Consider the following 24,483-nt stretch of genomic DNA (forward strand, 5'->3'; position numbering starts at 1 on the left):
TTCCTGGGGAAGCGCAGCTATTAGGGAACATGCCCTACAGGGCGCCCAGCGGCAGCCCAGATCCCGCCCTTACCCGCTGGGAGCAGCAGGAGGAAGGCGATGGCCAGGCTGGGGGTCATGTCTGCGGCTGGCGGCTCGTTCCCCAGGCGGGACGGGAAGCTGAAACCCAGCGCTGGCTCTGTGCGGGGTGAGCGGCCTGAGGCTGGGCTATGAACAGGGTTCCAGGGAGCTCATTTGCATGGGCCAGGAGGTGGGGAGAATATAAAAGGCGATCTAGGAGGTGTGCGACACAGTCTAGAGTTGTAAAAATCTAATGGCAGGTGGGTTAGAGAGTCCAACGTGGATAGAGAAACTATCTTTTGCACTATTTAATTTGAAAATATATCCCCACTAAATGAAAGCAGTTGCGTGATCTATCTATCTATCTATCTATCTATCTAACCCATTCAGTACCATTCAGTAAACAGGCATATACTCTCCCTCTGGTATAACTAACTTTCTTTCTTGCCTTCTTCACTTATCATTACTAAGGACTCGGTGCCAGCCCTGGGCTGATTTGTATAGTTATGACCAGCGGTGTTCCCCTTAACCAGACAGTATGAAATTGCGGAAATGTCGTGCGGGCTGCTTAGTTCTGCCCTTTTACTAACCTGAGATATTGGATTGTGAGCTTCGGTTGTGAGGTGGGTAACGACATCCAGGAGGCTCCTTTGAAAATCCCAGCGTTGGCTCATCATATTTCCAGGAGTAGCTGAGTGGGGGTTCATACAGGAGCTGAGTGCTCTCTGCCACACAGGCCCGTCGGGGCTTTGTGCCGCAATGGGTGACAATAAAACCCTTTCCCATGCCTGTCCCCGCAGCTATATTCTTTGTGAATCTGCTGGCTCCACGCGGCTCAGAGGAGAAGCGGATTCTGCAGGGCTGAGTTCACCGTGTCTCTGGCACAGTGATACCGGGCGGTGTCCTCGGGTCTCGGGCTGTTCATTTGCAAATACAGCAGGTTGTTGGAATTACCGCTGGAGGTGACGAATCGCCCTTTGACAGAGTGGGAGTAGAATATAGTTCGACACTTGGGGACATGAGGGACATTTCCAGCAGTTGACAAGAACGTCTGAGGAACAGTGGGGGGACGTTCTTGTCAACTGCTGGAAATGGCCCACCTTGATTATCACTACAAAAGGTTTTTTCCCCCGCTCTCCTGCTGGTAATACCTCACCTTAAGTGATCACTCTCCTCACAGTGTGTATGGTAACACCCATTGTTTCATGTTTTCTATGTGTGTATTTTCCACTGAATGCATCGGATGAAGTGAGCTGTAGCTCACCAAAGCTTATGCTCAAATAAATTTTCCTTTTCTTTTATCAGTATGAATGGCGAAGGGTACAATATTCTCCTCTCTCTACAATAGAACGACTGAGAGAAATTACCTTTCCAAGCCACTGCAATGAAAAGCAAATGCAGCCAAACTCTCATTTTGCCTGGTGTTGGAGGAGAAAGTTATCTGGGGGGGCCGAGGTTTGGCTGGTATCTGCACAGACTGATTGTCTCTTGGAGTGCAGTCTAGGAATGGAGAGACAAAGAGAGATTTAAGCAGGAAATTGTCACCCCTATTTCCATGTTTACCCTTATAAGTTTCAAAGGGGTAGCCATGTTAGTCTGTTTCAGCAAAAACAAGGAGGAGTCTTGTGGCATCTTAAAGACAAACCAATTTATTTGGGCATAAGCTTTCGTGGCCTGGTGCCCTCTTCGTCAGAGGCTCCAGCCCACGAAAGCTTATGCCCAAATAAATTTGTCTTTAAGGTACCACAGGACTCCTCTTTGTTTTTATCATTATAAGAGACTCAAATTCCTTCCCTTGGTGATGTGAATTACTTCCACTCGTGTTCACAGAACAGTCTGGATGTCTCACAGAGCGCTGGGTTCCTCATTTCACTTTTGGATAAGGAAGACATGAATATCTTTTAAAACAACTCTTCCCCTGGCTTGTATTAAGGGCCTGTTCCTAGTCAACTTAGGTGATGGTGGAAGATTCGTTTCTGCAGCCTCCCTCCTCCCCCCACCTCGCGAGCAGTGGGGCGGCAACGGCCGGCCACTGGGGGAGGGGGGGTCAGTATCTCGGGTCGGGTCACAGGGTCCCACTGGGCTGAGACACTCTGACTGGTGAAAATTCACCAGGGCGCAGAGCGAGGGCTGGGAGACAATTCCCTGGCCATCCCCATTCCCCTCCATGTCCGGCTCCGCTGAAAAGTGCAGGGAACGGAGGGGAATGTGCCGTGGGAAGTTCAGACGGAGATCGGGGGCCAAATGCTGCTTTCTTCACTCTCTGGAAGTCTCCCATCCGCCTCAGCGAGGCTTCTGGCTTGAAGAGAGAAAGTAGCGCTCCGAGAAGGGTCTCTGCTTTGAACTGCACGGGGCTGCATCCCCCTCTGGAGCTGTGCAGTGAAAAAGTGACGGCGAAGGTTTTAGGTTTTTTCACCCCGTTTCATCTTTCTCACGATGGTGGCCCAATGCTGTGTGGCGCAGGGGAGAAATGGGATTTCTTCCGCTCTGGTTTTTGTATCAGCACTACGAGGTTTCCTCTCCCTGTGCGTCTGGCACAGTGATACCGGGCGGTGTCCTCGGCTCTCAGGCCGGTCATTTGCAGGTACACCAGGCTGTTGGAATTGTCCCTGGAGACGGTGAATCGTCCTTGAACAGCCGGGGAATACCACTGGCTCGATCCAGCCTCGTTAATTTCAGCCACCCACTCCAGCCCCTTCCTGGGAGCCTGGCGGAGCCAATCCATGTAGTAGCTGCTGAAGGTGAAGCCGGAGGTTTTGCCGGAGAGGCGGAGAGAGTTTCCGGGCTTCTTCACATCCCCTCCGGACTCCACCAGCTGCACCTGGGACCGGACACCTGCAAATAAAGGCATGTTACAAATACTGGTGTGAAAAGAGCAAAAATGTTCTAGTCTTTGGGCTCTGCCATTTAAGCGGGGGGAACAAAATACCTTCCAAAGCTGCTACAATGAAAACAATTGCGAGCCAAAGTCTCACTTTGCCTGGTGCTGGAGTGGAAAGTTCCCGGGGGACTGGCTGGTCACTGCACAGACACAGGGGGCTGCGGAATTTCTCTCCGGGTGCAGCCTGGGCAGAGGGAGGGACAGTTTTAAAGAGGTTTCAGAGTAACAGCCGTGTTAGTCTGTATTCGCAAAAAGAAAAGGAGTACTTGTGGCACCTTAGAGACTAACCAATTTATTTGAGCATGAGCTTTCCTGAGCTACAGCTCACTTCATCAGATGCATGTAGCTCACGAAAGCTCATGCTCAAATAAATTGGTTAGTCTCTAAGGTGCCACAAGTACTCCTTTAGTTTTAAAGAGGAGACTCTCAGCCCTATTTGCATATTCACACCTCCTTATAATGGAGCCAAACTCCTTCCCCGAAGACAGTGAATTGCTTGCTCCAGGGCTCAGAGAGGAGTCAGATCGTCCCTTCCTGTGGGTCTGTGCAGCGCCCAACCCAGTGCGGTGGGGTATAAAGTGGGAAAGAAGCAGCTGCCGGGTGTGAGCCCAATTCTCTGGTTATGAATTTTCGGCCTGATTGTCATCAATTTATCCCGTCTTCGGGAAAGGGTCTCCGGAATCCCTGCCTATGCGAACGTCGGGTCAGTGACTGGGGAGGGGTGAGGTCACAGGGTTGCATTGGGCTGGGACACTCACTGGAGAGTTAAGTTTCTCTGGGCTGGAAAGCGCCGTGTGTCTGGGAGTCTTTCCGTAAGCGAGGATGCAGGCAGCTCTGAAGGGAGACGATTATTAAAGATCCAGATTCATGTCGGCGATCACATTTCCACTCCTACTGCACCTCCCGTCCTTTGACAGACCTTGGGCGCCCCAACCAGAAGAACATCAACTCCGAGGGAAGGTTTTTGTCTGTGCTTCCCCGTCAGTGAGTCTCTCACAGTGATACCGGACCGTGTCCTGGCTTCTCAAGCCCTTGATGTGCGAATACAGCAGGTCTGTGTAGTTGTCCCTGGAGATGGTAAGTCGCCTTTCACTGAATCGGGGAAATGTGTGCCGCTTCCAGAGCTGTCTGTGGCGGAGATACATTCGGATCCCCTTCCAGGAAGCTGAGGGACCCAGCCCAGCCAGGACCCGGATACTTTGCAGGAGAGGCAGAATCTCTGGGCTTTTTCGCACCTGTGACTGAGTAAAATAGGACCATGTAGATCATTGTTCCTACCACTGTTATATAATTGCAACAAACCTCATACAAGGTGTGTCAAGTAAGGCATCAGTAGAAAAGTTATGATTTGCTGGTTATGATGATGGTATCTGTCAGCATGTATGGTTGAATCTGAAGTTATCAGTATTGGCTCTATACCTGGATTTCAAATGTTTTCTCCTAGGTAACACCCACAAGGTATTTAGCCAGCACATCTTGAAGGGACTATTCAAGTTAAGTTTCAGAGTAGCAGCCATGTTAGTCTGTATTCGCAAAAGGAAAAGGATTACTTGTGGCACCTTAGAGAGGAACAAATTTATTTGAGCATAAGCTTTGGTGAGCTACAGCTCACTTCATCGGATGCATTCCAAGTTAAGCGGCTCATCAAGGAACACTTACCTCACCATGGACCATGCCAGACGGTCCGTCTACACTGAATGGACTTTCCTGTAAATGTTCTGCCTGGGGCACAGGCAATGGCTTCAGCTGTGACTAAGCGAAATCATGCATGGACATGTGACTTACCCATGTGACTCCAAAATCCATCTTGTTACTTAAGTTTCCACTAGCTGTGCTGAGGGCTTTGTTTGAAACAATGGATTTGCCTCCACATGGCAGAAGCTATAAAAGGCTCTGGAAAGATCTCCATTTTGCCTCTTTCCTTCTCAAGCCTCTTCCTGTTGAAACCTCTGTACTATGAACTTGTACTAATGGGAGCATTCTAACCAAGGGACTGAGGACCTTCCAATGGTTTGGAAGCCACCAGAGACTTAACAAGCCAGCAGTTTATCCCATTACTGCTACAAGCCTGAACCAAGAACTTTGCCATTACTGAGTGTAATTGATTCCTTTAACCAATTTTAACTCTCACCTTTCTTCCTTTCTTTCTTTCTTTCTTTCTTTCTTTCTTTCTTTCTTTCTTTCTTTCTTTCTTTCTTTTTCTTTCTTTCTTTCTTTCTTTCTTTCTTTCTTTCTTTCAATACACCTTGAGATTTTAGACACTAAGGGATTGGCATCAGTGTGATTTTGGGCTAAGATCTAAGTTAAATATTGACCTGGGTGTGTGGCCTATTCTTTGGGATCAGAAGAACCTATTATTTGATGAGACAGGTTGTAAAGAACCACTCATCTCTGAACCTAGTGTTTTTGGTGGTGATATAAGAGCTAGAATGCCTGAGGAAACTGCCTTTATGTTTTCTTGTTAGCCAGTGTGGTGAAACAGGAGTTTACTTTTGTGGCTGGTTTGGTATATCTTATAAAAGAATAGCCATCAGTTTGGGGATGTTTTTGCCCTATTTCTTAGCAGTCCATCATGAATTTGGCATTATCAGTTATGACCCACTAAGACACAGTTACACTTATGTTAACCTTAAAACTACCAGACCTTATCACTTGACTGGGGTATGGTGTGGGGGGTAAAGTGACATGCCCAAGGTCGCCCAGTAATTCCCTGGCGGAGGTGATAACAGAACCCAGGCCCCAGGATTCTAGTGCTTTACCACTATGGGAAAACTTTCTGTAGCCAGCTGCAAATCTGTGAGGGAATTAAAGTGTAGGTAAAGGCAGTGGACCATCTCTCTACACTGAATTCATTTTTCACACAGTGTTGGGTAAAAATCTCTTCTCTGTCACTCAGCACAAATTGAGAATAATTATGTTTACCACAAGGAAGCGACTTCATATTTAAAGCAACGTCACTGCGAGGAGAATTTGGTCCATTCTCTTTATGTTAGAGGAATACGGTAATTGTAAGTATGTGTCTATTTGTGTGTTTGTGTTTATATGTGCTCGTGTGAGTGTTTTCTGTGTGTTAAAAGATTAATCGGTTTGTATGTGTGTGTTTATGTGTGTATATTTGTGTTAGGAAGGGTTCGTTTGTGTCTCTGAGCTTGCTTTTTGTGTTTAGGTGTGTGTTTGTTTTTTCGGTGATGGTGTATATGTCTGTGTTTTAATGTGTGTTTGCATGCTTTCCCTGTGTGTGTACTTGTGTGGTTTTGTGCAGCAGTGATTGCCTGTATGTGTTTATGTGTGTTTCTGTATTTTTCTGTATGCATCACTGTTTTGTTTGTGTGTCTGGAATAGAAAAAAAGGGGGGTGGGTGGGGGGAATATTTCCTACACAGTGTCAGATGGTGAGAGGAGTTCCAGGGGGAGTGAGTTACAGCGATTATGAAACTACACCAGTCTGCAACTATCTATAGCCTGGGAGACTTTCTCAGTCCCGCTCTTTGAACCAGGGGCTGTGAGAGTTCCCCGGCCTCCCGGCGGCGTTGTGGGGATAAAGGCCACACCTGAAGGGCGGAGATGCCACGGTGAGGAGCCTCACATCAGTGATAATGAACTAATCACCTTCCGCTGCATTAATGCCATAAACATCCCAGGTTTCAGAGCAGCAGCAGTGTTAGTCTGTATCTGCAAAAAGAAAAGGAGGACTTGTGGCACCTTAGAGACTAACCAATTTATTTGAGCATAAGCTTTCGTGAGCATCCGATGAAGTGAGCTGTAGCTCAGGAAAGCTCATGCTCAAATAAATTGGTTAGTCTCTAAGGTGCCACAAGTCCTCCTTTTCTACAAACATCCCAGTTTACTGAAAGGGCCAGAGCCTCCCTGGTGTAAATCAGGAGTAACTCCAGTCTAGCGAAAGCAGTTGTGTGACTTTACACTAGGGGAGGATTTGTCCCCAGGAGCAATTCGTTCCATCCCTTGGGTCTGATGCGAACCCCAACGCGCTTGTCCCCTTTACAGGGACAGACGCTGTCCTGTGAGTCTGACACTGAGACCGGCCGGGGGAGCCAACATGCCAGGTCTGCGAGGGGAGAGCGACTCAGAACAGGACTCACTCCGGATTGGAGTTCACAGATGAAGCGAGGGATCTCTGCACCTCAGGCCCAGCGGGGCTCTGGGCAGGAAGGGGAGACTCGTTGTCCGGGAAGGGAAGGGTTAAACTGGCGGGAGGTTTGTGTCCCGTTCCCCCGGGTGCCGGGTCTCCTGCCCGAGCCCGAAGCGGAGGGTGTCGCTGCTGCCCCCGCGCGGGGCCGCCGGGAGAAAGGCGATTCCGCAGCCTGGGTTTTTGTACGATCACAAACCGGTTTGGTGTCACTGTGTCTCTCGCACAGTAATAGCGGGCGGTGTCCTCGGGCTTCAGGCCGGTCATTTGCAGATACAGCTCACTCTTGGAGTCATCCCTGGAGATGGTGAATCGCCCTTTCACTGAATCCAGGTAGTATATAGGACTCCCATAGGTGCCTACATAAGCGACCCATTCTAATGCCTTCCCAGGAGCCTGGCGGACCCAGCTCATGTAGTAGCTGCTGAAGGTGAACCCGGAGGCTTTGCAGGAGAGGCGGAGAGAGTCTCCGGGCTTCTTCACATCCCCTCCGGACTCCACCAGCGTCTGGGACCGGACACCTGGGAATAAAAGACAGGCCATGAATATCGGTATAAAAACAGCGAGAACACAATATTCTTCTAATTCTGCCAGGACTTCAGAGGAGGAAAATACCTTCCAAAGCTGCTACAGCGACAATGACAAGGAGCAAAAATCCCATTTTCCCGGGTGCTGGAGGGGAAAGTTGTCAGGGGACTGGCTGGTGACTGCACAGAGCCAGGGGGCTGCGGATTGTGTCTCCTGGTGCAGCCTGGGCAGAGGGAGGCTCAGATTTAAACAGGAAACTGTCTCCCTCATTTGCATGCCCCGCTTTATAAGAGACACACACTCCCGCTGTCAGTGATCGGATTGACTCGCCCTCGGGCTCCGGGGTGCAGGAGTCAGAGTGCCCCGTCCAGTGTGTCTGTGCAGCGCCGGGCACAGGGCGCTGGGATCCTCATTAGACTTTCGGACCCTGGGAGGAATGAACAGCTCCCTGCAGTGACTGTATTTCCTCACACGGGAACTGAGGGTCTGGCTATTCTGAGGTGATATTGGGGATTGGGGGGACTCAGCTCTGGAGCCCCGTTGCACACGCACAGGGGCCATGCAATGTCCGGTCTGGGGAGTCAGTGTCTGGGGAGGGGTCGTGTCCCAGGGATCCATAGGGCTGGGCCACCCCCTGGAGACAGAAGATTTCCCCTGCCACTGGGAGGGATTTGGGAGGGAAGCCCCTTTCCCTTCCCAGCAGTGACCGGCTGCATTGAAATGATGCACTTTGGACCAGGTCTGGGGGCCCGGCTGTGTGTGCGGGTGGGAGAAGCTGGGGGTGGGGGTCTGAAGACAGAGTTAAGGTTTTGCAGAGGAGCCTCCCTGACATTAGTGTGCCTAGAGCGGCGGGTCTGGGAGTTTTGCTTTAGGGAGGGAGTAGAGGGAGGATTCAGTAGACAATGGAGGAAGATTATTATGCCCGGCTGATATTTATATCCGCGTTCACACTCCCACTCCCATTCACACTCCACTTCCAATTTATGCTCGAATTGTAAACTCCGCGGGGTAGAGAGAGGTGTTATGGTCTGTGTTCGTACCGTGCCTAGGAATAGGGGATCCTAGACTATGATTGGAGACCCCAGGCGCTAGGATCGCAACCACCACCAACTCCGCCACGGCTAATCATCATCAGCATAATCATCTACTTAGTTAATTATTAATAAGCAATGAAGTGCAGGCAGAAGCCTTCTCCTTTTTATGTTTTTAGATTTTGTATGATGTAATATTCAGACATTCGACTACTGCTACTACTTAATAATAAAATATTTCCGTTCCCACTTACATTCAGACCCCTGTAACCATTCACGCTGAAACAGGTATTTCTTTTCCCATTCCCATGAACACTCCCATTCCTGTTTATATCCCCTTCCTGTTCACTCACACACTCCCATTTCCACTTCCAGTCACACTCACCTTCCTATTCTCTTTCATGCTCACCGTCCCATTTCTGTTCCCATGGATATTCCTCTTCCATTCCGATTCATACTCCCATTCCCATTCCTTTTGCACAAATGCGAGTCGGAGCATTTGGCCCTGACTTCATTCTCAGACCCAACAGAGTCAGGTCTCTCTGTCTGACTGTCCCGCGAGCGGTGCTGTCAGTCACTGCAAAGGTTACAGAAAGGAGGGCGCCGGGTCTGTAGGTCATAGGAGGGAGGATGCTACACAGAGCCAGAACATCACAGGATTTGTCCTTTTTTGGAGAGGAGGGCAAAGACAATGTATTTTGGGGAGGGGGAGGGGAGGTGGAAGGAGTCTTTATAAACCTATTAACGTCTGTGATTAAACATCTGGATTCTTATCTGGCCTGCTGGGCAATTCCCCGTGAGAAAGACAATGACATGAACCCCCTGATTTCTTTGGTTACTTCCCTTTGTCCTCGCTGGGCTCATTGTAACTTGCAGACCTTGAGCGCCACCAAGAGTAACAGCCTCATGGCATTGCAGGGGAAGGGTTTTTGTCTCAGCTCAGACCGGGTTTCACTCTCTGGGACGCTGCACAGTAACCAGGTCGTGTCCTCTGGCTCCAGGCTGCTCATGTTGAAATCGGCCAGGTTTGGGGAGTTGTCCCTGGAGGTGGTGAATCATCCTTTGACAGAAGCGGCGTGATGTTCCTTACTCCCATCAAAGAAAATCACGGAGACCCACTCCACTCCCTTTCCGGGAGCTTGTCGGACCCAGTGTAAACCAGCCTGGCTGAAATCAAAGCCGGAGCCTGTACAGGTGAGGCGCAGAGATTGCCCGGGCTTCTTAATGTCTCCTCCTCCGGACTCCACCTGCGGAGCCTAAGCCCCAGCCCCGGGGGATGTAAAAGCACATGGAGAATCCAGATGACGGTGCTGATGCTAACTGGATAGATGCTTCTCTTAATATTGCTACGGATCACAGCTCTGATTCCAATATTGCCACACATCATTTCAAAACAAGGGTATCTCCATTTCCCCCTGAAGAAATACACACCTCGGAAAGCTGCCACAGTGAAAAGAAAATGCAGGCAAAACATCAAGTGTGTTTGCTGGGAAAAGTTCTCTAGAGGGTTGGGACGATCGCTGCAGACATCGGGAGCTGCAGGTTCCCAACCCAAAGGGCTTTAAGCAGGTAATACAATTACTCGACTTGCATATCCGTGCTCTTAAAATGGAGTCCCAGGGGCTGGCATTGCATTTCTCGCCAAGGTCCCTTGTCCCGGGCTTTGGGAGATGCCATGATAGGGTGTCAGATTTCAGAGTAACAGCCGTGTTAGTCTGTATTCGCAAAAAGAAAAGGAGTACTTGTGGCACCTTAGAGACTAACCAATTTATTTGAGCATGAGCTTTCGTGAGCCACAGCTCACTTCATCAGATGCATACCCTGGAAACTGCAGCGACCCTGAGGGGATAGAAGCATGTTCAAAGTAATCTGAAGCACTGAATGTATCCAGTCTGTGAAATACAGCCCAGGAGTGATTACACCCTTGGGTGACAGAAATACTCAGCTCTGTAAGGGAGATTTGGGAACGGATGGCGAGCTTTCGTGTCCCCTTTTTCGAGGTGGATAAACTGAGGCAGAGAGAAGAAAACTGATTTCCCCTAGGTCTGTTGGCTGTTAGAAGAAAAGCCAGGTCCCCCGAGACCCAGGCTGCCCAGTGTTCTAGTAACCACACTGGCCTGAAACCTGCTAATCGAGCATTCAAATAACCCTTAGAGCACAGCGACCTGCAGATGGGCCTCCCTTGATCCAAGAAGAGCACCCTGGTCACCGGGCTATTCAGTCATTCTCATTCACACTCTGTCTTGCTCTCTCCTTACAAAGACTCTTTGCATATTGAAGCAAGTAGAAGAACTTCAACCGCAGCTCTTTGGAGAGGAGTCCCCCGGGAAACCTTCTAGCCCAGTGGCTGGGCCCTCCCCTGGGAGGTAGAAGATGGACCTTGTTGAAGCCCAGTCTCTGGCTCAGGCACAGTGGGGCTGAGAGTCAGGGTGCCTAATTCGAGGCTGTAAATTCCATTGGGAGCCAGGCACCTCTAGGCAACCGTTATAATAATGAGCCTTAGACCCTTATGTGACTCGAAGCCCCGGGGCTCCCTACTTTATTGACACAGCCAGTGCCCCCAGTGGGGCGGGTTTGGTGATTAAATGTCATCTGAGTCTTTCCTCAGATTTCCACAGTTTTGCAAACCCTGAGCGCCCCAACCAGCCAACTCCAGACGGTGGCTACAGCACTCGGTTTTTGTCCTAGGTCCCTGGCTGTGTGTCTCTGACACAGGAATACAGGGCGGTGTCCTCCGCTCTCAGGCTGCTGATTTGCAAACGCACCAGGCTGTTGGCGTTGTCTCTGGAGATGGCGAATCGCCCTTTCACGGAATCAGCATAGTAGGCTCTGCCCTGGGCAGCAGCTCTAGCCAGCAAGTCCCGCCCCCTCCCGGGGGCCGGACGGATCCAGTCCATGAGATAACTGCTGAAGGTGAACGCGAAGGCTTTGCAGGAGAGGCAGAGAGAGTCCCCAGGCGTTTTCACATCCGCTCCGGACTCCACTAGCTGGACGTGGGACCGGGCACCTGGGAATAAAGCCATGTTAAGAATCATATCAAAATAGTTTGGGAAGAATACTATGTCCCCATCTATCTATAGAGAAACTAGTAAAAGAAAATATCTTTCGAGACTGCTACAAAGGAAACGAAATGGAGCCAAAGTTTCATTTTCCCAGGTGTTGAAGGGGAAAGTTTTCAGGGGATTGGCTGGTGACTGCACAGATCCAGGGGGCTGCTGATTGTGAATCCGGCTGCAGCCTGGGCAAAGAGAAAGACCGATATAAACAGTAAATGGTCACCCCTATTAGCATATCCCCCTCTTTATAAGGAACAGGTGGGCTTGGTTACACTTGGGAGTTAGAGCGCATTAAAGCATCTCCCAGCACCCCAGCTTGTCCACACAGGCCAGGCTTGTAGAGTGCTCTGACTCCAAGGCTACAGCACTCCTGGTTCTCCACCTCCGCGAGAAGATTAACTCCTGCTGTGCCTTGGCTGAAATGCCTGGGCATCAGTGTGAATGAGGTGTTGCATTACTGCTCTCTGATCAGACTCCGGAAATGTCCCATAATCCCCTTAAATCAAGTGGCCACTCTCGTCATTGTTTGGAATCAGCTGTAGGAATGCGGATGTGCCCTTTGAAAACTCCATTTCTGATAGCTGGCTGTTTATCTGCTCTGAGACAAAGCAACCATTAGTGTGGAATGTTGTGTGTGTGAGAGAGAGGCGGGGTCTGCTGCTGTCTGAATTTACAAGACAGCATGCTGACATGCTCTCTGCCCCCCAAAAAACCCACTCTCTCTCCCCCCACATACATACAACACAGTCCCTGTCACACTCCACCCCACCCTCCCCATTTGAAAAGCACGTTGCAGTCACTTGCATGCTGGGATAGCTTCCCATAATGCACCGGGCCCAATGCCACTGCAAGTGCCGCAAATGTGGCCACGCCAGCGTGCTTGCAGGTGACAGTGTGAACACACGGCAGCGCTTTCCCTCCTGCGCTCTCCGAAGGCGGGTTTAACTCAAAGCGCTCGACATCTGCAAGTGTAGCCAGGCCCAGGAACTCCTTCACCAAAAGATCACACTTGCTGCCTCTGGGGATTCAGGACAAGGAGGAAGACCCGCTGTTAGAGCAATAAGAATAAAAAGAGATCTTAAAATGACAGACCGGTAGGCAGATAGATTAGATTAGTTGTCTTCAACAATGATAACATTCCTCAGGGGCGTTTGTCACTCAACTTTACGTGCTTTCTTACTGCTTATATTTCCTGCCATGGTAGCGTCAGACCAATGGCTCCTGCAAGTAATAACGGAACATGCAACATAAAACGATTTTGTCAAATCCTCCAGCAGTTCAGTCTAATTCTATATATTTCATCTACTCTATTCTGTAAACAAGAAGTGAGCACAAATCAGTGCCTTTGTGTTGGCAATTGCGGTTGATTCCTGTCTTTTCTTAAATGTGGCCATGTTAAGAGACAAACACGATGTTAACCCACTGATGGCTTTGGTGATGGGTTTTGTCACTGTGGTCTAGTCTCTCACACAGTGATACCGGGCGGTGTCTTCCTGTCTCCTGCTCCTCCTTTGTAAACACAGAGGGTTGCTGGGATTGTCTCGTGACACAATGACTCGCCCTTTCGCTGAATAGGTGTAATGAGAACAATTTCTTGTATTCTGTGCCCTGGAGACACACTCCAGTTGCTTCCCAGGAGCCTGAGGGGCCCAGCCCTGAAGTGAAACCTGGAGACTTTAGAAGAGAGGCGAAGTCAAAGGGCACCTGCAAGTTCGATGTGCAAACGAGCCATTTATGTAGGTACAGAGTTGAAAAAAAATATGTTTTCCAACCCCCAAAGCCCCTCTTCAGTCTTGTCCCCAAGGCTGTGCTGTTTTCTCACTGCTCCCCCCAGTGCGGAATGGAGAAGGGGATTCTGCACCCCCCCTTCTCTCACTGACCCCCCTTTTGTGTTATCATTTAAAGCAGAAAATAAATATTTTGGGGGTTATTTTTTCTTTTAATCCAAGATTTTTTACTCCTTGGAAAATGCTCCTTGTGCCAGAAAAAGCCAGCTTTTGCTGAAAAATTATTCAACTAACCACAAAAGCAAACAAACGAAAAAGAAAAGCAAAACAGACAGACTTGGTGGGTTCTAGTGCTAAAAGCTGAGAGATCACGGCCCTTCTGCTGGAATGTCTCTCTGACAGTGGTGAAAGAAAGCGGAATCACAGCATGCTGAAGTAAAGAGGGTGCTAGACTGAACCCCAGTTAATCAGGTTGAGGATTTATGGCATATATTATGCAGGAGGTCAGACTAGAGAATCATACTGCTCCTTTCTGGCCTTTAATTCTATGAATCTGTAACTATCTGGGAGGTTGTGTGCATTTTTACTTTGGTGTCTGAAAAGGGCCACATTCAAATATGACCATATAAGAACATAAGAATGGCCATATTGTATCAGACCAAAGGTCCATCTAGCCCAGTATCCTGTCTTCTGACAATGGCCAATGCCAGGTGCCCCAGAGGGAATGAACAGAACAAGTAATCATTAAGTTATCCATTCTCTGTCTCCCATTCCCAGCTTGTGGCAAACAGAGGCTAGGGACACCATCCTTGCTCATCCTGACTAATAGCTATTAATGATGGACCTGTCCTCCATGAATTTACCTAGTTCTTTCCTGAACCCTGTTATCGTCTTCATCTATACAACATCCTCTGGCAAAGAGTTTCACAGGTTGACGGTGCGTTGTGTGAAGAAATACTTCCCTTTTTTGTTGGAAAACTGCTATCTATTACTTTCATTTGGTGACCCCTAGTTCTTGCCTTATGAGAAGGAGTAAATAACACTTCCTTATTTAAAACAAAACAAAACAATGAGGAGTCCTGTGGCATCTTAAAGACAAACAAATTTATTTGGGCATAAGCTTTCTTGAGTGGCAATTTAGACCCCATTATTTTCTATGTATAGTTGGGATGATGTTTTCTCATGTGCATTACTTTGCATTTATCAGCATTGAATTTCTTCTGCCATTTTGTTGCCCAGTCACCCAGTTTTGTGAAATCCTTTTGTAGCTCTTTGCAGTCTGCCTGGGTCTTAACTATCTTTAGTAATTTTGTATAATCTGCAAATGTTGCCACCTCACTGTTTACCCCCTTTTCCAGATCATTTCTGAATATGTTGAATAGGACTGGGCCCAGTACAGACCCCTGGGAGACACCACTATTTACCTCTCTCCATTCTGAAAACTGACTGTTTATTCCTGCCCTTTGTTTCCTATCTTTTAACCAGTTACCAGTCCATGAGAGTACATTCCTTCTTATCCCAGGATATCTTAATATTCCAGAAGCCCCAGTTTTTATGGACACACGATCATAGATGGATACAGAGATTTGAAACCTGATGACAGATATTTTGATTTGACTCTGGTTGCAGATCCCATTGCTGTGCCTAGTACCGGATTGTTTGTGGAATTTCTGCCCCCATGCGACATATGGTAGAAGGAAGTTTCTGCAGTTTTGGTTTTTGTATTTTCCCTGTCGGGATTCCCCTCACTGGGTATTTCACCCCTTCCCTGCCTCCTGTCTGATCCAGGCCATCCAGTTGCTGCTAAGATCAAACCTGCTGGTGGCACATTGCAATTTATGGGACTCTCCAGGCCCCTTCAGCACTGGTCCCAAGTGGGTCAGAACCACCTTCAAGTTGGCCCCTGGGGGAGAAGGGGTAAGAGGCAAACTGACTGAGGAGATAATCTGAGTCATTGACTATTTTCTTTGAAAAGTCATGGAAGATGGGAGACATCCCAGAAGACTGGAAAAGGGCAAATCTAGTGCCCATCTATAAAAAGGGAAATAAGGACAATCTGGGGAATTACAGACCAGTCAGCTTAATTTCTGTACCCGGAAAGACAATGGAGCAAATAATGAAGCAATCAATTTGAAAACACCTAGAAGTTAATAAGGTGATAAATAACAGTCAGCATGGATTTGCCAAGTACAAATTGTGTAAACCAACCTGATAGCTTTCTTTGACAGGGTAACAAGCCTTGTGGATGGGGGGAAGTGGTAGATGTGGTATATCTTGACTTTAGTAAGGCTTTTGATACAGTCTCGCATGCCCTTCTCATTAAGAAACTAGGGAAATACAATCTAGATGGAGCTACTGTATGGTGGGTGCATAACTGGTTGGAAAATTATTCCCAGAGAGTAGTTTTCAATGATCACAGTCATGCTGGAAGGGCTTAAAGAGTGGGGTCCCACAGGGATCAGTTCTGGGTCCAGTTCTTTTCAATATCTTCATCAATGATTTAGATCATGGCATAGAGAGTACACTTATAAAGTTTGCAGACCATACCAAGCTGGGAGTGGTTGCAAGTGTTTTGGAGGATTGCAACGAAGTGGGAATGTTCTTAATGTTTTCTCTGAATACTGTGTGCATGCCTCAGTTTCCCCTAGGCATTTCTTAAGTATCTAGGTTGTGGGATAAGGGTGTGTGATTGTTGCAGAGCCTTAGAGGGCCAGTGTGATGCTGTCTGCACAGAGAATGGCCGACACCCTGTCTGCTGGCAACTGATGGCCTGGGCCCCTCCTCTGCAAAGGTGCCAACTGAAGGTGTTGGAGAACAAAGAGATCAGGTGGTCTCCTGGCCTAGGAAAGCGAAAAAGGTGAGAGGAGGGGTGAGCGAGTTTCAGTTTTGGAGCTGGCTGGGGAAATGGAGGGAGGCCCAGATGGGGCTCTAGCCTCCCTGCCCTCCAAGACGGGCCTGACTGAGGGGTTCTGTTCTCTGTACCTACAAACTCTGTTTTAGACCATGTTCCTGTCATCTAATAAACCTACTGTTTTACTGCTCCCCTGTCACTTACTGCCAGATGCTCCATCCATGGGGTGCAGTCCATCCCACCTCAACCACCAGTTGCTCTGGATGCGATGCTCTGGAACGACTCCATACGAAGCCAGTCAGGACTCTGGGGGAACCTCCTCTCTGTGAGCAGACTGTCTCCAGGGCAAGAAGCTTCCACAGCTTCGACCTTCCTGGGGCTGACCTTGGAGCATTCAGCATCCCCTTCTCACACTGTGCGCTTCCCGCAGCGAGTCCGCAGTGCGGGAGTGGGGAAGCCAGTGGACCCGCACCCCAATTCTGCAGTCAGATGTGACTCTCAGCCAGCCAGTAAAACAGAAGGTTTTATACTCCTAAAGTAAGGAGTATAGAAAGATAGCTTTAGGAGTATAACTTTGGGAGTACACCTTCTGTGTCAGGTGAATGTAACATGACTGCATGAGATGTCTTCCTGGAGACTGGTATCATACAGAACCTTTTTCCTGAACTATATTATTACTGGTTAATAGCAATAAACTTGAATGACATTGGTTATTTGGTCTCTTGAATATATTTGATAATGAACCAAAGTGGGTGAAGCGATTTATTATACAGCACTGAGTTGCATTGTATTGGTTGCAATATAATTAAAGAGAGAATGGTATCTGTTGGACCAGTTTGTGCACGTCATCAGATCAAGACTTCCCCACAAGTCAACTTCCCATCACCACCTAGTCCCCTACTGTATTAGTTTTCATCATGTTAGTAGATACAAAATAGAGGCCAAACCATTCTTTATCTCACTATGGCTCGTATGCTCCAAAGTCTTGCATCTTTTAATAATGAGCCAGATCCAAAGTCCTTTCTAGTTAAGGAAAAGACTCTCAATCATTGACAACAAGGGGTTTTGTATCAGGCCCTGTACAAGGCAAAGGCAAGAGTTATTTTCCCCATGGCTAATATGGACTAGTATCTGTGTCTCCCCTGCCCACTCTCAAAATAAACAGTCACAGATTACATTCCTGTTTTACACTACAGCTATCCACCTCCACCTTTCCCATCCCACATACATAGCATCTTCCCTCACACTTTAGGAGAAGGAGTCCCTCGCTCTTTCAGCAAAGACCAAAAGGATAGGTGCAAGTTGGGCCATCAGGCAACAAAGCGTGGATTTTCAAAGGAACACAGAAAGGTTAGGTGTCCAACTCCCTTTGACATTCAGGGTAATGAGCCGTTAGGGAAAAGAATAGATCTTAGGAGAAGCTTATCTCCCCCTGATGAGCCTTCCTGAGAACTTTCCAGAGAGCCTGTAAGTAATGGGTGATATGAATCTATCAGGGCAGGTGACCAGACCACATGACACTGGGCTCCATCTTGGGACATCTGTATTTTTCCTCAAACTGGTCTGGGAACCAAGTTTTGAAACAAAGGGTTCCCATCCTATGCTAAAGCTATATAAGTCAGGGAGCGATATCATGCCACACAAGAGGATTCCTGGAGAGACCTAAGGAACAAAGAGTGAACTGGGGGAAGTGCTGGAGCCAGGTTAAAGAGATTTCTAGCCTGTGTATGGAAACCTGAGAAACCCAAGCTGCAAGGCAAATGCAGCTTTTGCCTTGAGAATCTGTCAGACTGCTGATATCATCGGTCAGGGTGAGAAACTGCTCATTCATAGTCAATCTAACTAGTGCGTTAAGCTTAGGTTTCATTTCCGTTTATTTGCTAGATAATCTGCTTTGATCTGTTTGGTATCCCTTCTAATAATTTAAAATCTAACTTTTATCATTAAAAGCCTTGCATATATTTGAACCTAAACCAGTGTGCTTTTCAGTGAAGTATCTGGGGAAAATCTCAGCTTCATTACCACAAGTGTGCGTATTCCTCTCCACGTTGAGGGAGAGACGAACCAGGTAATGCATTCATACTGGTCAGTGTTTTGAGGAGGGCAGGACGGTCCAGCTCTGGGATCCTAGGCTGGGGAGCTGGTTGGTATCTTGACTGCAGCTTCTCTCTTTTTGGTTCATGCAGTGGCTGTCCAGAGCTTGCACGTAACTGCAACTGGGTGCATCCCTGCCTGTGGGAATGCTGGAGGAAGTGTAGGACTGGGAGCAGTTTTGCATCTTGCCACAGCAGCACAGTGTGAGAGGGAGCCCAGACTGGTGAGTCATAAATGAGACATTCCCTTTTTTCCATTTGCTTTGTCTTTTGGGTCAACAATTCTTCTGTCTCCGTTATTTTCCTTCTTTGAACCAGTTGTTTTCCATGACTTCCCCTTTGAGGTTAGTAATAAGACTGTTCTTGCACCGTTGTTTTTCCTTTCTAAAAATAAATATTATCTTTCCTCTATGCAATAATTTCAAATTCCCACCGGCAGAAATATGAAGGGAGATTACATCATCTATTGTGAAGGAGAAATTACCAACCGAGAGAGATATAAATTTCTGTGAAAGGGAAGAACAGCAAAATACACCCAGAAGTGCCGTAGGATCCAGACATCCAGGTAGGAACCCAAAGCTCATTTTACTGAGATTATTGAAGACTATCAATAGTAGAAGAGAATTGAAAATGTAGTGCAAAGATTATAATTTTAACTCGGGAAATCTGAAGGAAAGATTGGGGTTAGGGGCAATAGATCATCAGTGAGAAAGGTAAAGCAGCCCAGTTAAAATGAAATAATCTGATTATCAAATAGAAATACCTGCTCAGGCATCCACCATGTCAGAAAGAGTATGATTGTTTGTTCAATCCAGGGGGGAAGGAAATGAAGGTAGATGAGTTATAGAAAAGCATGCCTAAGAAAGAGCAATGAATGGCTTTCAGATTTAAAACATAAGAACATAAGAACGGCCATAGTGGGTCAGACCAAAGGTCCATCTAGTCCAGTATCCTGTCTTCTGACAGTGGCTAATGCCGGGTGCTTCAGAGGGAATGAACAGAACAGGTAATCATTTACTGATCCATACCCTATTGCCCATTCCCAACTTCTGGCAAACAGAGGCTAGGGACACCATCCGTGCCCATTCTGGCTAATAGACATTGATGGACCTGTCCTCCATGAATGTATCTAGTTTATTGACTCCTTGTTTGTGTATTTTCTTTTTCACCACAAGACTCTGTTTCTTTTCCTCAAATGTGACATTTATTGCTTGTACAATTTTTGAAATAAAACAAAGAGTCTCTCTCGTCTCTCTCTCTGTGTGTGCTTTTCTGGATTTCCATTTTTCTGTCAGACCTTTATGTTGCACCATTGTCAATGTACCATTAACATTCCCGGTGTAGACATAGTTCCTATGGGTGCATCATGAACTAGTGAATGAGGAGATAAAAAGTGCGTAAGGGAAAAGCAAGGAAGAGAGGAGTTAACCCCTGACAGAATTTACCACTATATATTTTTCTGCCCTGTTTCCAGGCCCCATTTCAGGTGAATGTACTGCCCTCCATTCCTGCTTTCAGTTGGGTTCAGTTTGACACCTTTGGCTATTTTGAAATATATAATTTTTTTATGTTTGGACAGGGGAATGTTTTGTGCTTGTGGTTTGACATATTTGGCTGATTTGTTTTAGAAAAAGTAAGGGTCAATCTGAAAGAATCGAAAGAGATGACTTAAGGAAAAGGAGGTTTAAAACAATAAGAATTGGTTCGCTTTAGTAAGGAGAGAGGTTGGTTATTAAAGAGAGGAAAGATTTTTGGTTAGGTTTATTAAGGAGAGAGAGTTTTAAAGACAAAAGTTTGAAAGAAAGGTTATTATAGAACTAAACAAAATTGAAATAAAAGAGGAAAATATAAAGGTGGATTGAAGGAGGAGCATTTAAAAATAGAGATTTTTTAAAAAAGAAAAACATATCCAGGTAAAAAAAAATAAGGTTGAAAGAAAGCACAAGATGGAAAAAGAAGGGATTTTAAAAAGTAGCTTGAAAGCCTGTGTTCAATGACAAAGAGCTGTGTGACAGAGCTAAAGAGGCTCATTCACCTGCACATCTACCAATGTGATATATGCCATGTACATTGGCCAAACCAGACTGTCTCTATGCAAAATGGACATAAATCAGGCATCAAGAATTCTAACATTCAAAAACCAGTAGGAGAACACTTCAACCTCCCTGGACACTCAATAACAGACTGAAAAGTGGCAATTCTTCAACAAAAAAACTTCAAAAACAGACTCCAAAGAGAAACTGCAGAACTGGAATTAATTTGCAAGCTGGATACCATCAAATTAGGCCTATAAAAAGACTGGGCATGGATGGGTCGCTACAAAAAGTAATTTTCCCTCTGCTGATACTCACACCTTCTTGTCAACTCCATGCATCTGATGAAGTGGGTATTAGCCCATAAAAGCTTATGCCCAAATAAATTTGTTCATCTCTAAGGTGCCACAGGGATTCCTCATTATTTATGTGTTGGGGAAATGTTTCTTCAAACACGCTTATCTTTTAAGTGTATATTCTTTTACAAAACTTAAATTAAAAGTCAATTTTAGGTAAAACTTTAACTATATGAAAAGGTTGTGGAAATATCTTTCATGCAGGGCTTATCTCAGGAGGGGTGGGGAGGGGAGGAGAGGGAGGGAGGGAGGGAGGGAGGAAGGAGGAGGCGATGGGCTGTAGAACGGCTTCTGATTGGTCCGGCAGGGTTTGCTCCCAAGGCTCACAGCCTCTGGTATCGTTATCATTTCCCTAGGGACAGCCACTGGGTAAGCTTGCTGCTTAGCTCTTGCTACTGCTTTCTATAATTTACCTCTCTCACTAGCCATGTGTTCTGCTGATGAACAAAAAAAGATCTTTCTCTCTCTTGCTGTTTTCTAAACTTTACCTCTTTCACACAGCCCTGTGTTCTGCTCATGAACAGAAAAGCATCTCTCTCTCTCTCTCTTTCGTTTTCTATACTTTATCTCTTTCACACAGCCCTTTGTCACTGAATACAGATTTTCTTTCTAATTTTTAAAATTCCCTTTTTTCTGGCATGTACTCTCTTTCAGCCTAATTCTTGTTCCCTTTATATTTTCCTTTTTTTTTTTCAAAATAACTCTTTTTAAATGCTCCTATCTCAAGCCACCTTGATATTTCCTCGTTTATTACATTTTTTTGTATTTTATAATAACCTTTCTTTCAAACTTTTGTCTTTAAAACCCTCTCTCCTTAGTAAACCTAACCAAAAATCTTTCCTTTCCTTAATAACCAACCACTCTCCTTACTAAATCTACCGTAACCAATCTTTTATTTTTTAAACTGCTTTTCATTAAGGTCTCTCCTTCTGTTCTTCCATTTTTTTCCTTTAAAACCGTCTCTCCTTAATAAACCTAAACAAAAATTCTGTCCTTTCTTTAATAACCAATCTTTACTCTTTGAAAACCTCTCTCCTTACTAAACCTAACCAACCTTTTTTTTAAAAAAACTCCTTTTCTTTAAGCTCTCTCTTTCTATTCTTTCGACCTAACCCTTCCCTTTTTTCTAAGAAATCAAATTTATCAAAACACAAGCATACAACCTTCCCCGGTCCAAACATTAAAAACAAATATTTTTTTTCAAAATGACTAACAGTGCCAAACCTGTACACAACCAAAAACAGGAATGGAAGGTGGGACATAAACCCAAAATGGGGCATGTAAATGTCTCAGAAAAGTTTATGGTGATGAATGCTATCGAGGGGACGACTACTGAAGAGATTTCAGATTTATTAGTTCTGATACCTTTGCTTTAACAGAAAGGATATGCTACTTCTCTTTAAACAGATCTGTATTTTATTGCTCAAAAATTTGGAGAAATAAACTTAGTCTCTCTCCTCTTTCTCTCTCACACTGTATTTTTATCTTATTCTGTTTATTTATCCCTTTCGTTTTCTCCATTTTTTAATTTTTCTCCAGGCACATTCTCCCTTCTGAATAAAAACGACTCTCTTATTTCTATCTTGATGAATTTTCATTTCTATTTCACTTACATTTCTTTAAATGGGGTTGGATTCCAGTCTCAGTTGCTCTTGTGTAAATCCACATAAAGCGGATGCAATTTACTCTGGCGTAATTGAGATCAGGTAATAGCCCATGGTCTGTGTTTAGGTTAATTTTTGTCTTTGTCTGTTTCTCAGCTGTATCTATTAAATGGTGCAAATTCTTCTTTGAATCTACTGTGATAGAGGACAGCTGGACAGACCTTCATACGAACCGCAGCCTCTTTGGTGTTTGGTGTGTGTCTCCTGGGTTATGTCTATGCTGCACCTGGGCAGTGTAATTCCCTGCTCCGGTGACCTACACACATTATCTGTGATGGGGCTATTGTGCTAAAAATAGCAGTGTAGCCTTGGCAGCACAGACGAGCTGCCCCAGCACAATCCCATCTGAGATCCTAGGTACGTCCACAGGTGGCCCTCCCAAGCCCCTGTATGTGCTGTCCTGTTCTCACTGCTATTTTTATCCTGCTCGCTTGACCATAGCTAGTATATGTACCTCTACCCAAGCCGGGAATTGCACCTCCCAACTGCAGGTTAGACTACCAGTCGTTGAACTCTAAACATCTTTCGTTTCCAATCTCTTGATTTTGTTTATGTCTTCTAGATTTGTTGCTATGACACTGATAGGATTAAGGTATTCCAAAATCCCAGCCTAAAAGTCTTTATTTAACGTTCAAGAAAGCATAAGAGAGTTAGATGGGACATTTCCGTAATTCAGTAGAGTTCCATACTCTTGGTTCACCTATATTGGAAGCTCAACCTCTTGATTATATTAGTCTTCCTCTGTTTATTAACAACTTCATTCTTCTCGTGGAGAGATGCAGTGGTATGAGGTTACCTACTGCAGGTTTCTGCTAGTGTATCCAACAGCACAAACTGACGGCGTGCACTCCATCAATATTTAATGGTTTTCTTTTTCTAGATACAGATTATGGAGAAAGCGGAAGGAAGAAATCAAACACCCATCGTGAAATTCATCCTTTTAGGATTTGGGAATTTCCCTGAGCTGCAGCCCCTTCTCTTTCTCATGTTTCTAGTCATCTTCATTGTGACTGTTGCAGGGAACATCCTCATTATTGCGCTAGTTGTGACTGATCAGCACCTTCACATCCCCATGTACTTCTTACTGGGGAACTTGTCCTGCTTGGAGACCTGCTACACCTCCACCATCCTGCCCAGGCTGCTGGCCAGTCTTCTGACTGGGGACAGATCCATTTCTGTTAAGGGCTGCATTCTGCAATTATACTTATTTGGTGTCATGTCACCTACAGAATGTCTGCTGCTCATGGCAATGTCTTATGATCGGTATTTAGCGATATGCAATCCACTCCGTTATGATGCTCTGATGAATGGCAGGGTTTGTTACCAGCTAGTGGCAGGGTCCTGGATAAGTAGCTTTGTGGGCTGTGCCATAGTAGATATTTTCTTTTTCCGATTAACGTTCTGTAATTCCAAAGAAATTGATCATTTCTTTTGTGATTTTTCACCCATGATTAAGCTGTCCTGTGATGACACCCAGACGCTTCAACTGGTAACATTTACTATCTCTGCCATAGGGACACTTGTGCCCTGTCTACTGGTCCTGACATCCTACATTTGTATCATCGCCACCATCCTGAGAATCCCTTCCACCACAGGGAGGCAAAAGGCCTTTTCCACCTGCTCCTCTCACCTCATTGTGGTTTCAGTTTTCTATGGGACACTGATTACTGTCTATGTGGTTCCAACAGTTAATACTCCCACGGTCCTACACAAACTATTTTCTGTCTTCTACACAGTCCTGACTCCCATGATCAATCCTGTCATCTACAGCCTGAGAAACAAAGAGGTCAATGAGTCCCTGAGAAAAGCTATTCTTAAACTGATTGCTTTCAGAAAAGGCATAGAACCTTAAAGGACAAATTTTAGCATATAGTAAAATAGAGATGAACTGACAGTTTTTTAGACATGGCCCACCTGAGTCCTCGAGAACAGGGTTACCCCTTATTGACCTTACTTCATCTTTCTTTCTTTCTTTCTTTCTTTTACTCTGATACTTTTTCAGCATTAATCATTCATACATTTAATACCCATGTTTTCTTTTCCAGGCACACATTTCA

General features: G+C 46.0%; 1 protein-coding gene and 1 pseudogene across 1 annotated transcript; one reads left to right on the top strand and one right to left on the bottom strand.

Moving 5' to 3' along the window:
- Nucleotides 1-11,330: 11,330 nt before the first annotated feature.
- LOC144273279 (Ig heavy chain V region 914 pseudogene) lies at nucleotides 11,331-11,669 on the bottom strand (annotated as a pseudogene).
- Nucleotides 11,670-23,315: 11,646 nt separating this feature from the next.
- On the top strand, nucleotides 23,316-24,278 carry LOC144273351 (olfactory receptor 5AP2-like). The gene has a single exon (XM_077831853.1). It carries the CDS (start codon nucleotides 23,316-23,318, stop codon nucleotides 24,276-24,278), a length of 963 nt encoding a protein of 320 aa, XP_077687979.1.
- Nucleotides 24,279-24,483: the final 205 nt, after the last annotated feature.

The sequence above is a fragment of the Eretmochelys imbricata genome, chromosome 13 (genome assembly GCF_965152235.1).
Source record: "Eretmochelys imbricata isolate rEreImb1 chromosome 13, rEreImb1.hap1, whole genome shotgun sequence".
NCBI lineage: Eukaryota > Metazoa > Chordata > Testudines > Cheloniidae > Eretmochelys > Eretmochelys imbricata.

Excerpts from the sequence above, each read along its gene's own strand:
- LOC144273351 (XM_077831853.1), top strand. The coding sequence starts at position 23,316 with ATGGAGAAAGCGGAAGGAAGAAATCAAACACCCATCGTGAAATTCATC.